Source organism: Coenobita brevimanus, chromosome 71 (genome assembly GCF_032717465.1).
Source record: "Coenobita brevimanus isolate Jiangsu-jjx chromosome 71, ASM3271746v2, whole genome shotgun sequence".
NCBI classification, from domain to species: domain Eukaryota; kingdom Metazoa; phylum Arthropoda; class Malacostraca; order Decapoda; family Coenobitidae; genus Coenobita; species Coenobita brevimanus.
This window is the reverse complement of record NC_137024.1, coordinates 29902947-29916060: the sequence shown is the minus strand read 5'-3', so window position 1 is coordinate 29916060 and position 13114 is coordinate 29902947. Positions and strand designations below refer to the sequence as shown.

The window sequence follows — 13114 nt, the reverse complement described above, 5'->3', positions numbered from 1 at the left end:
TCACAAATGGAAAAGCAATAAAAACAAGTAGAAAGAGAACATGCACAATACACATGAATAAGTACTGAATGCTGGTTGTCCCCCACTTACCAACGGGTTACATTCTGAGAAACTGCTCATAAGACAATTTTTTCTTAGGAAAAAAATGCATTTAACCCCTACACACCTGCTGACGCGTACAGCCTTCACGATTTTGGGCGCGGAGCAACGCCGGTTGACGTGTATAGCTGCAAACGTCTTCCTGCCACCCTTTGAATTTTAAAATATCCTTACTCATCGACGGAACCACTTGGAGACGTGGGGATACTTTCATTTAAAGAGAAAGAGTTGATGAGTCTTCTGTATCCTTAATTTTTTCTCTGGCTGTTATAGTTTGGCAGATATTAGTGTCTGAAGTTAGGGTATTTTTTTCCATAATAACGAAATCACCTGTAGGGAGGAGTGTGCAACATTGGAAACCTCCCGGCGTGTAGAGGTTAATACACTTAAGCAACTGAACATCATAGCCTAGCCAAGCCTACCAATCCCTTTAAACGTGCCTGGAACTCTTACGTTAGCCTACAGTTGGGCAAAATCATTGACAAAAAGCCTATTTTATAATGAAATGTTGAATATCTCATGTAATACCATGTAATTTATTGAATATATTACTGAAAGTACAAACTCATAAGTGCAAAAATTTGTAAATAGACCGTTTGTAAGTGGGGGACGACCTGTGTAGTGAGAGGAGAGAGAAAAGAAAGTTATTATTGCACATAATGCTGACAAAGGAAAAGATATGGTGACTCACATTGGATGTTTCCTCCCCACTGATGTAAACACGCTGGTAGTGGGGAGTATAATCCATCTCATCAATATCGGTGACTTTGGTGTCTTCATCACCCAAAGCTGTCTCAGAGGGCTCATACTTGGATGACCGCTCTGCCACCCTGCCCAGAGTGGAGAGAACTAAATTAGCTTTGTGCTTTGATTACAAACCGCCATGAAATGTAAGAATTAAACCCAGCTATGGAAATGTTTAGAGTGCAGTATATGCTCGATTTTATGCACCCTGATTTAACAAACTCACGATTCAGCGCATAAAACCATTTCTGTTATCACTGTCTGATTTACCTGCCAAAACATGCATAAACTGTTGAACTGCAATATGTGTGCATTAATCTCCCTTGTCACATGTCAATGCACTCGGTTCCCAAAATAAAACAATGCAATCATCCAGCATCATTGGCAAAGCTACATCTCCGGTCTGCGCTTTAAAAAGGCCTGGGACAAGGCCACTGAGTGTGACCTCAGGGGGAAGGGACTGAATAGGGAGGCTGCCACAGAACAAGCAACATGGAGAGCTGCCATCAGGTGACCAAGGCTAACACATGCATGCATATATAAATGATACAAAAATGATACATCATGAATACTGGTGCTATGTCTCATGCAGTATAGTAGAACAGACAGCATTCATGCCTTAGGTTAACAAGAAAGATAGTCATGAAAAATAAGTGCTCATATCTGTTGTTCAAAAGCTAGAAACAGCTGTGAAAGTTGAGAAACGGATGTCTCCTGCTGCCATCATGGAAGATAGTTTATACAATCCGAAAAAAGTAAAGACAGTCTGAAAAGTATTACGCTGCAAGAAGTGTGCTATGGTGTGGGTGTGAAGTCAAGTCAAAGGCTGTGAATAAGAAATTACTAAACAAGGACACACACAGAGAACTAGATGATCTCCTCCACTGGTAATCCTACGTCATCACAGTTTCATCTCATTATGCCCTCAACCTTACCTCTAAATACAGTAATCCCTCCAATATCCAGATCAATAAAGCCATCGGTAGGTTCGGTTATTGGTTTCGTCCAGATATTGGGCCCCAGCTTATGGACTTGTACTTATGGACCCTAACTCAGAGAAACACCTATACAACTCCCTCTGGACATGCATAGCACCTATTTAAGACCCAAATCACACCAATAAGGCACATAAATGACTGAAATAAATGCAAAAGAAACATAAAATGAGGGTTTAGAAGTATGTTCATACATTAATAAACATTCTGGTACTTATGGACCCTAACCTAGCCTAACTCTGAAAAACACATTCCTACTGCACATGCATGAGGTAAGTATAGTATGGAAAAAAGTACAGTATGAAACATTCTGGTAAGTATAGTATGGAAAAAAGTACAATATGAAACATTCTGGCTACTTACAGCAAGTCCCTGGCCACCTCGATGAATAACCGCCTCCTCTCGGACTCTGACAGTAAGAACAATTTCCTGAAGCACTTGCAGTACACTCTTCCTGAAGTCTTGCACTGAACTTAGTCAATAACACACAGAAGTCCGTTCTCTTCACAGTGTTCACTTTAGTCCAAATAATGTTCCATTTTAATTTTGTGTTGCACATAAACTTTTCCCAATTTTTTTTTATTTTCCAAAGCCAAAACAAAGAAGGTTAGTTACGTTAAATTTTGTTTCCACTGAGTCTTTTCTCTCATTTCGATAACCTTAACACAACATACTGTTTTTTTCACTGCACAACACTCAAAATTCCCGTGTGGTCTAGTGGAGAAGTTCTTGCTGTTTATTCACTGTCAGAGTCCGAGAGTATCACTGGCAGGCGACCAAGGGGTGCATCGCTGGGTCGTGGTGATGGCGTACCGACTATAGAAGACTCTGACGAAAGCCGCAAACTCACATCAAGCGGTGACTCCACTGTAGCTGATGTGCTGGGCTGTGGCTTGGAGCATGAGGGTCTGTCTTGGGGAGGCAACGGAGTGGAGCCAGGGCTTGGCACAGTGGGGGTCACGGGCCTGAAAAAACTGTCAATCGTTGACTGACGCAAGGACCGACGATTCTGGCGATTGATGATGCGCTGCCGGAAAGCACGCACTTCCTCCACGAGTCCCAAGGGCCCCATCTCCCTGTCGCAGTCCGGGTGTTCCAGGTAGTCTAGGACGAACTCTAGATGTTCCCGGAGTGCGCTCAGCTTGGGGATGGCTGGAGTAGTGTCCTGCTGAGAGAAGTCCGCATCATCGTCGCCTTCGTCGTCGGAATCTTCAAGTTCGGGACTGACACCAGCAACCGAAGACGCGATCTCGATATCAGACAACGTCTGATACCCAGGATCGCCCTCGTCGTCGTCCAACCACTCACGAACATCGTCCACATCAACAACGTCGCCGTGCGTACGTAGCCGTGCATGGAAGTCATCCACGTCAAAGCCCAGAAAATCGTACTCCACATCTGTTCCGAGAAGCAGACGAGACCAACCATTTTCAAGAGTTTTCACAGGGACTTCCTTCCATGCACTAGCCCAGTTGTACAGCGCAGACTTGATGTTGTAGCGGCGAAGGTTTTCCAAAGTCCGCTTGCCTTGAGTGTCACGTCCTTCCCTGCGCTCGTCCTCGTCCTCGAGAACAACCATCACCTCGTCCAGGAACTTCCGACGGTACAGGCGCTTTGTTGCCACGATCACTCCTTGGTCCATGGGTTGAATGAGAGCAGTCGTATTAGGTGGCAGAAACATGCACCTAATACGGCCATTCTCAGCAACCAAGTCCTTGTCGCACGGGTGGGCAGGTGCATTGTCGAGCAGAAGGAGAGCCTTTACCTGGTCGCGAGGGATTCCCAGTGTCTTCGTCTGGTACTGGATGACCTCCTTGACGAAGTGATGGTGAAACCAGTCTTTGAAAATCACAGCTGTGAACCATGCTTTCAAAGAATGGTACCAGACGACAGGAAGGACATCCATCACCCCACGAAGGCACCGAGGCTGCTTTGCACGGCCAACAACAACGGGCTTAAGCCAGTGCATGCCGTTAGCACTGGCACAACACAAAGCAGATATCCGTTCCTTAGAAAGCTTGCGGCCAGGTACACGCTTCTCCGTCTCATTGGCTAGAGTGTTCGTTGGCAGCGAGCGATAGAATAGGCCAGTTTCGTTTGCGTTATAGACTTGACCGAGAGTGAGGCCCTCCCTGTCGATCAAGCCTTTCACCTTGTGCCGAAACTCGTCAACTCCATCCTCGTTAGCGTCCAATGCTTCACCATGTGCTTTACGGTTAGTAAGGCCATGTCGCAACTTGAACGCGAAGAGCCAACCCTCGGATGCCTTGAAGTCTAGGGCGTCGTGAAGCCTTGCAAACTTCTCAGCAGCAGCCTTCAGCTCCGTTCCACGTACCATCACACCAGCTGCACGTTGCTGTCGGTACCAAATCAACGTGGATCGGTGGATTTCTGCAAACTTGGGGGTAAACATAACCTTCCTTTCCACGTTGCGTTTGCTTCTCGACGAGAAGTCAGCCGTGTACTGCATGAGTTTGTCTCGGGAACGTTTGATATCGAACAAAGTCGACCGGGCCAGGTTAAACTCGCGGAGAATGCGTGAAGAAGACCAACCCGCATCAACTTTCTCCAATATCTCCCTCTTCTTTTCCAGAGTCAACACCACTCTCTTCCTTTTCTCAGGTGGCAGGGCCATCATCACACACGCTAAGAGGAGGGCCGAGAGCAGCAGGAGGCCTTGCAGCAAGTACGGCACCACCACAAAAGCGAGCACGTGGGCAGCCATTACGAAGAGCGTAGGTCCAGTCGCGGTGAGAGACAGGCGGGAAGTGGGGAGGATGCAGCGGCGCTCTATCGGACGTCGGAGGAATGACGAACCAAAACAATGCTCTCCCGCGGCGCGCGCGGCAAGTTCAAATTACGGACGGCAAAAAATCGATTTTTTTTTATAATTTTTTTGGGTTTTCGGACCATTTTGGGAATGCTGGATCCCAGGACGATAAGGTCCGGGTAGTGGGGATGTTCGGTTATTGGGCGTCCGGATATTAGAGTGATTACTGTACCAACACAAAAGATATGTAGGATATAATCCCTGAAAATGTACACCAAACATGTAAAGTAATAGTAACTGAAATTTATTACAATGAGGTGGTATGAGAACAGGGAAGACTGCTGTTTCTACCCTCTTCCTCCATGCTCTATGCTTGCTTCTCAATATCCAAATTCTATCCATCCATCCATCACCAAATCCTACATAGCCTCATGAGGAGTGTAGAAGCCTGGGGCTAGGCAAGTTGGTCCTGTTATTTAAGATGAGAGTGACCAGCCTCACTCATCCCTGAGTGGCATTATGTAAGCAATAAACCCCAACCACCCCTTGGATATAAACCTTCACCGGCTCAATCCAACTGGAGTGCTAATTACTCACAAAACCACCAGGCGCCAAAATCTGGTCATATGGTTACCACCCGGCGCAGTAAATAGTTACCTGGTGTACAGGAAACCGTTTGCCTTGACACTCAGTGTAGAGTCACCCAAAGGCAGAATGAAGAGGAAAGAATGAAGGAAAGAAAGACAGAAAGGGGAGTGTAAAGTCACCCATGGGAAGAAGGACGAGGAAAGAATGAAGGAAAGACAGAAGAGGATGGAAGGAAAGAAGGATAGAGAGGATAGGGCAGACACCCAAGAGCAGCAAACAAATTATATTTAGTTGATCAGATTATAGTAAAAAGTGTAAATGGATATGGTGGTATGGGTGTGCTGGTTGAGGAGAAATGGGTGGAATGTGTCATGAAAGCAATGAGAGTACATGAAAGGATTATAGCATGGAAAACATTGGTTGGCAAACTCATGATTTCAGTTATAGCAGCATATGCTTCGCTGGTTGGCCTGGATGATGAAGAAAAAGATATACAGTGGAATCTCCTAAATTGCAGCTTTATGAGACTGAGCACACGCCGCAACTTGAGAGTTCTGCGAGTTAGAAATAACTACTCTCATGGGAAATTTACTTAGGGGTCAGTCATCTAGGAAAAGTTGCCCCCCTTATCCCCAGACCTACATCAAGCTGGTCACCAGCGAAAACTAACAACCTGGAAAAGAAATTAGTGAAGCATATTAAGTGGGAATGAACAAGACTGCAAGATTATTACCTGACTCAAACTGACGACATTTTTTGAATGGATGGGGGAGGGGGGAGGGGTTCCGAGGCTTGGGGCCGCACAAGGCGAGTGTGCTGCTGCCTCATGCTGCTGCCTGTGTGCCGTTTCCTCCTCATCAACCTACCTCAGAAGCATCTCAACGTCCAGTGCGGAGACAACAGATGCGGTGTCGTCATCGCCCTCAGCTGCCCCCGTGTCATCATAAGAATCGTCAATTTGTTGTCTAGATTCATTCTTTTTCAAACAGATGCCACCTTTCCATATTTTCTATTGAAATAAGTTTTTCACAGGTTCCTTGATATTATTCCTGGATTACCACAGCTACTGGGCATTATTATAAACTTACCTCTAAAAGCCATAAATGAGGATTTAAAATGCATGATACACTGACGTTTCCAGTCGGAGCGGTGGTTAGTAAATAACGCAGCCAGTTGGAGAGACCTTTGATAAACACTGCTGTGGGTGGCCTGCCCGCTTCTTTAAATGCCCCAAAGTAGGTATACTGTATTTTGCTTTTTTCCAGTCACTTCTTGCAGTCACAATTCAACAGTTAACTATCTGTTTTGCATATGTAATGAGTTTTTTTTTTTCCAGTCATTTCTTGCAGCCACAATTCAACAGTTAACTTTAGGCCGTCCTCGTTATAATGATGAGATAGGTTTGGGAAAACCCATCGCTCAGCCAGGGTATCATTAAACAGAGGCGTTACAACACAGTAGGTATAGAGATGCATTTGGGGGCCTTGGGATCTCCCCCCCCAACCAAGTCCGAAACCCACCCAAATGAGTCCAAAAACAAGTTTCTAGCTCACCTACACCCTCAAGTAGCTTTAAAACACAGTAAACTAAGCCTAAAAGGCAGTTTATTACTCATCTAAACCCAAAAATAAAATATGAAAATAATTTAAAATATGGCTGGAAAAAATCAAACAATAAATTGTACCCCAAAAAGACAGTGTTCACTCCATCAGTGACTAAAAATTATTAATCTAAGTCTAAAAGTAGTTTATAAATCAACTTACGCACAAAATTTAAGTAAAAAATTTCATCAAAATCAGTTAAAAAAAAGCCCATTGGATAAAAACCCATCGAATAACCAGGGACTGGCCATTGATATGCGGGGAAAGTAATGTTTTTACATCACTAAGGCAGGGCATCGTCTAGTGATGGATCATAGAGCAGGGTATGTCTATCTGTATCGCATATATGCCAAAATTACTTGAGACTATGAGTTTGCTGCAATGTAGGTGGAATCACCGCAAGAACTGCCTCACTGAGCCTGTAATGGTGGGCAACTTTGGCTTTCTTCTCACCACCGTTAATCCTCCTTATTACATCTAACATTTGGATGTACATTAATGCTGGCTTCTTCATCCCCTTCCTTGAAGAAGTTGTAAGCTTTGGAGCATTACAATCAGGCACAGTGACACTGGGTAGACTGAGGATGCAGAGGGGAAACAAAAAATCCTCTCATGAAAAACCACACTGGAACCACAAGCTAACAACGGAGAGGAGACAATGCACTGAGCTGGGCGCCGAGGCATCAAGCGCGCGTGTCCATGCTTAGCGTGGGTGGGATGCACACTGACTGGTTTATAGTAAGTGCTATACTTGAGTACGATTAGTTCAGTAACTGCCATCCTTGACTACAAATGGTTTATGCTTGGCTAGACATGCGGGTTTGAAGTAATGGTGGCACGTTTTACACGGGGCATCAGAAAAGTGTCAATTTTGAGGCTATATTAACAAATTGTGTGTAATTTCAGTGAGTTCCTAATACTGTTGCATGATTTGCCACATATTATGAACTCATTGTTCTGGATCATGCAATTTAGGAGATTCCACTGTCTTCTAGGATGACTTGATACGTGTGGTTGGTGGCATGTGGAATGATGAGACCGCACTTTTTGGTGGGGATTTAAATGGTCATGTGAATGAAGCAGTTCAGGGATATGTCAGGGTACATGGGGGATGAGCATATGGTACAATGAATGCAGAAGGGGAAGGATACTCAAATGTGGGGAGGTAATGAACATGACTGTATGCCATATTGACTAAATTCTGGTTGAGGACTGATAGGAGGCTGGTGAAGGATATTAAAGTTATAGGGAGAGTAGAGTATGTACAGCAACACAAATTACTGATATGTGACATGGTGCTGAAGGAGCAAGTGGTGCAGAAAAGGACCATCTTCCCAAGGGGAAAATATGGAAAGTTGAAAAATCAAGCAGTAAGGGATGCCTTCTATAACAAGATGAGTATAGTGGCTGAATAGGAAAATTTTGTCAAGTGTATTAATGAACAGTACACAGCTCTTGAGAATAATCTCTTGAGAGTTACTGATTGAGTGTCTGGATGGACAAGGGGCCCTACAAGATGTAAAGTAACATGGTGGTGGGATGAGGGTGTAGAAGCTGCAGTTAAGGAGAAAAGAAGACTTCTGGGAAAGGAAAACAGGTGGCTACAAAGCATAGGGCTAGAAAGTACGTATGCAGGGCAAAATTTGAGTCTCGGAGACTTTTACTGGACGACCTATACAGCTGTACAGTGCTGAAAGGAAGAATATGGTATTTCTGGAGGCAAATCAAATGATAAGGAAAATCAGGGATATCACAAGTGAGCAGTGTGTGAAGAATGGTGAAGGAAAGGTAGCGGTCGACACTGAAGATATTAGAGGCACCTGGAAAGAGTATTACAACCAGCCCCAGAATGAGGAGTTTGACTGGAACAGGGAAGGTTTTAATTCAGCAGATCCAGTGTTTGACCCTTGGCCTTTAACTGATGTTGCTACTGTGAGTTGGGCAAAAGACGGGATGCAGTTGGAGAAGTAGACGGGTGTGTATCGGTTGACTGTTGAAATGCTGAAGGCCTCAGGTAATACAGAAGAGGGTTTAGTTACTGATCTGATGAATTCAACTGAGGCGCTGCATGCCACAAGGGTAAAACGCCATACCTGCTGAAACCAGACATGGGGTAATAGTAGTATGTAACAGTAACAGTAATAGACTATTACATGGTTTTCAATGTAATAGTAATAGTAACAGTGCACAAGTTCCTGGCTGAAATAGTAATTGTAATAGTAATAGAAGGCAAAGTAATAGATAATGTATATTACTTTCCCATTACAGACATTTCTTTAATACCGTTTACCATAATCAATAAAAACAGCCTTCTCACCTTGGTTACCTGTTGGCTGCTCTCCAAGCTGCAGGTACACCATAGGAGACCGTGCAGAATGGAGAGTGGTCAACAGGCCATCAGGTGATCCAGATACACTTGTGCATTCAGTGGAACAGCCTCCCAACAATAATGAAAATAAAAACCATTTTCAGTTTAATACCGTTATCATAAATAATATATTAATAGTAATAGTAATACTAACAGATGACCAAGTAATAGTAATAGTAATAGTAATAGATGATCACTAAAGTAATTATAATAGTAGTATAATAGAGAGCAATTGAAATTAATGGTAATAGTAATAGAAACCCAATAATAGACCCCATGTCTGGCTGAAACCTGTTTTTTTCCACCGGCCACTCCCTCAAACACTACCCTATGACTGTGCAAAGTCACTATTAGTGCAGTAAGGGTCAAAGTCTGAAGTGAGAAGTGTGCTCCAAGCAACCTTGTTGACACCTGGTCTGGGGTGTAAGTTCCGTTGTGTGCCACAAAGGGTAAACTCCATTTGTATGTCATCCACAGCAGTGACCAGCCAGCCAATCAGAATGTGCTGTCACCCACACATGGCCAATTACAGCTGCCAATGTTCCTAAGGGTGGCGCCTTACCTGCTCAGTCTTAGCATTACCTCTGCCGAGTGCAAAGCACCCTAGGTACTTCCGCCTTGTCGTGGGTGGCACTTTGCACTTCACCATTTTCTTCCATATTGCCCTTAAAAAACAACTTACCTTTATCATAGTATTTGACAAATATGATACTGTACTGGTCTGAATGACAAATATGATATGATACTGTATTGGTCTGAATAACAAAAACAAAACAAACATGGCTGCAAAATGCTCACAAAGTCCAGCAAGACACTAGCAAAAAATATATTTCTGCTGATGACGTTATTTTAACACTGAAAATATTATTGTGCCAAATTTCTTAGATATTGCCCTTAAAGTACTCACATTTATGCACCTTGCGTCCAAATTTTAGATCTTAAAACTAAAAAATAACATTTCTATGAACTTTTTTATGTCACCAGACTTTAAAGGCGATTTGTGGAAAATCATAATTGTGTCACTTTGCCCCTTGTGGCATGCAAGACCTCAATTATATATGAGTGTTTTGTCTCAGATGACTGGTTTAAGAGTGCAACTGTAAATGTGCACACAGGGAAGGGTGATGCCCTGGAAAATGGAAATTAGAGGCATAAAACTTTTGGACCAGATAATGAAAGTAAGGGAGTCCTACAAGGTATGATAAGGGAAGGAGTCAGTATTGATGAGATGCAGCTTGAGTTTATGCAATGCAAAGGGACCATTGATGTCATGCCATATTCATTGCCTGACAGCTTCATGAAAAATATTTAGGAAAGAAAAGAGAGCTGTACTTTGTTGATTTGGAGAAGGCTTTTGAAAGAGTCCCAAGGGAGGTGATCAAGTGGGCAATGAGAAAGCTTGGGATCAATGAGTGGCTGGTTAGAGTGGTCATGGCTATGTATGTGAGTGCTCACACCCAAGCAAGAGTGAACGGAGATTTGAGTGATGAGTTTTCAGTAAATATTGGCATGCATCAGGGGGTCAGTCTTGAGCCTCTTATTGTCTGTTGTGGTTACTGAAGCTTTCTCACATGACCTCAGAAACAGATTCCCATGGGAGAAGTATGCTGATGATTCAGTGTTGACTGAAGAGAATGAAAGAGAGGTGGAGGAAAGATTTAGGAAATGGACAGACGGAAAGAGGCACAAGATTTCTGAGAGTAAATGTTGACAAAACAAAGGTGGCGATATCTAGGACTGGTGGTGGTACTGTTAAATCAGAGGTATGTACAGTTTACCACAAGGATATAGGAAGTAACTCTGTTTTGTGCACATTTTGTGACAAATGGGTGCATAACAGATGTACCAGTATCAAGGGAAGGCTGTGAAATGATGCAATTTTGTTTGTGTGTGTGCATGAGAGCAAGCAGAGACTGTCTGGTGGGAACGTACTGAGCCTGCTGGAGTCTCTTCAGGGTGTGAGGAGTTTTGTTATTTGGGGGACACGTTAAATGCTGGAAGTGGTGCTGGATAAGGAATATGGAGTGGCTGGATGATGTTCAAGGACCTATTGCATCTCTACTGAAAGGGCTCTCCCTCCATGTTATGGGATATTTGTGTGTAGACATTGTTTGCAGATGATGCTGTATTGTTAAGTGAAGACAAAGGGAAAGGGCAAGGCTTGGTGAATGAGTTTGGAAGAGTGTGTGTGTAAGAAACGAAATCGAACAGTGAATGTTGGGAAGAGGTTTGATGATGAGGATGTACAGAGGCTGGATGATGAGGAAATGGAAATGGAAAATGTGAGTGCATTTATGTGCTTGGGTAGTGTGATGAGTAAGGATGGAAGTCTGGAGGGTGAAGTGCTTGAAAAGGTACAACATGGAAAAAAGGTTGCTAGTTCTTTGAAAGCAGTGATAAGAAACAGGAAAGTGAGCATGGAAGTAAAAAAATCACTGCATGACAGTACTGTGATACCAACTCTAACATATGGAAGTGAAGCTTGGACCTTGTTGGAAGGACACAATTCAAGAGTGAGAGCAGTGGAATTATCTGCGAGGAGCATGTGGAGTTACACAGAGAGACAGACTAACAAATGAGGAAGTAAAGGAGCATCGTGGTGTGGATGTGGATGTGACAGAAAGCATTACAAGAAATATAATGAGGTGGTTTGACCATGTGAAGAGGATGGAGAGCGAAAGACTAACGAGGAAAGTGTATGTCAGTAACGTGGAGGGGGGGGGGAGGGGAGAGAGAGGGAGGCCAAGGATGAGACAGAGGGATGGAGCGAAGAGGTATATGAGAGAGGGGTGTGTGAACTGGGAGCAGGGCAGTGAATTGCTGGGGGACCGGGTGACATGGAGGAGATTTGTTTGTGGCCACCCCTTAGGGGATTTAGGTGTCTGGCAATAGATAGACAGACAGACATATCAGAAGTGTAATGCTGTATGGTTGTGGGACATGGACAGTAAAGGAAGAAGATATCTGTAGGCTCAAGTGTACAGAAACAACAATTTCATGGGTATGTAGTGCATCCTTGAATGTGAGGACTGGAAAACTAGAATTGTGACTGGAGAGTTGTAAGGTAGGATGGGACTTGAATGTCCTGGTGCGATATTGTGATGACAAGGGGTAGACTGAGATAGCTTGGCCATGTTGAGAGGACGGTGGATGGCAACTGGGTGCAGAAGGTGTGATGTGTGAACATCGGAGGTAAAGATGCAAGAAGCAGACCGAATAAGACGAGATGAGATCATAGAATGTGACCTCAGGGCTAAGGGACTGAACAGGGATGCTGCCACAGAACAAGCAATGTGGAGAGCCACCACTAGGTGACCAAAGAAGAAGCATGCAAGCACGTTGGATTTATAAATGATATGACAATACAATATGAGATTTTAATAAAAAACACATTTGAGCTCACCTCACAACACATAAAACAAAGTATAAACATCAGCTACTACGCAACAGCAACACTGCTGCCATGCTAGACACACATATTCACAAATGCAGACAAGCACAAGTTTGCTTGTCACACTGCAACAGTAAGTAGAAAGAAATCACATACCTTAAGAACAAAATCATCAATGTCCTATCTTAATGAAACTTATTTAGAGGAGGCTGTTCCATTATCTCACTTTATTCTGTATATAAATTAATGACAAAGTGTACGAACCTCCATCCAGAGCGCCATAAACAGGGATCTTCATGATTTGGCTCACAGGTTAGTATATGAACTAGTGCATTATATTGAGGATATACGGTGCTCAAAAGATACAATAACTTCAGCCCAACTTGAACTTTCATTAGATGATGATGATGATGATGATGATGAATGGAGATGGGACATATGACTGTACAGCATAAACAGTATAGTGAGGTGAGATGGAGAGGGATAGGGAGGATGGTGAGAGGGATGGGTAAGAAGGAAGCAGTGGGGTTAGGTGCTGGAAAGGCTAGGGGGGGAGGG

The 13114-nt window shown here is 43.6% G+C and overlaps 1 protein-coding gene across 1 annotated transcript in view; it reads right to left on the bottom strand.

The window, feature by feature from the left end:
* Positions 1-13114, bottom strand: part of AMPdeam (AMP deaminase) — a 317845-nt gene that overhangs the window by 241578 nt on the left and 63153 nt on the right. The window contains exon 4 of the mRNA XM_080277977.1: positions 791-929. Coding sequence (XP_080134103.1) covers positions 791-929 — 139 coding nt within the window. The remainder of the gene's footprint in view (positions 1-790; positions 930-13114) is intronic.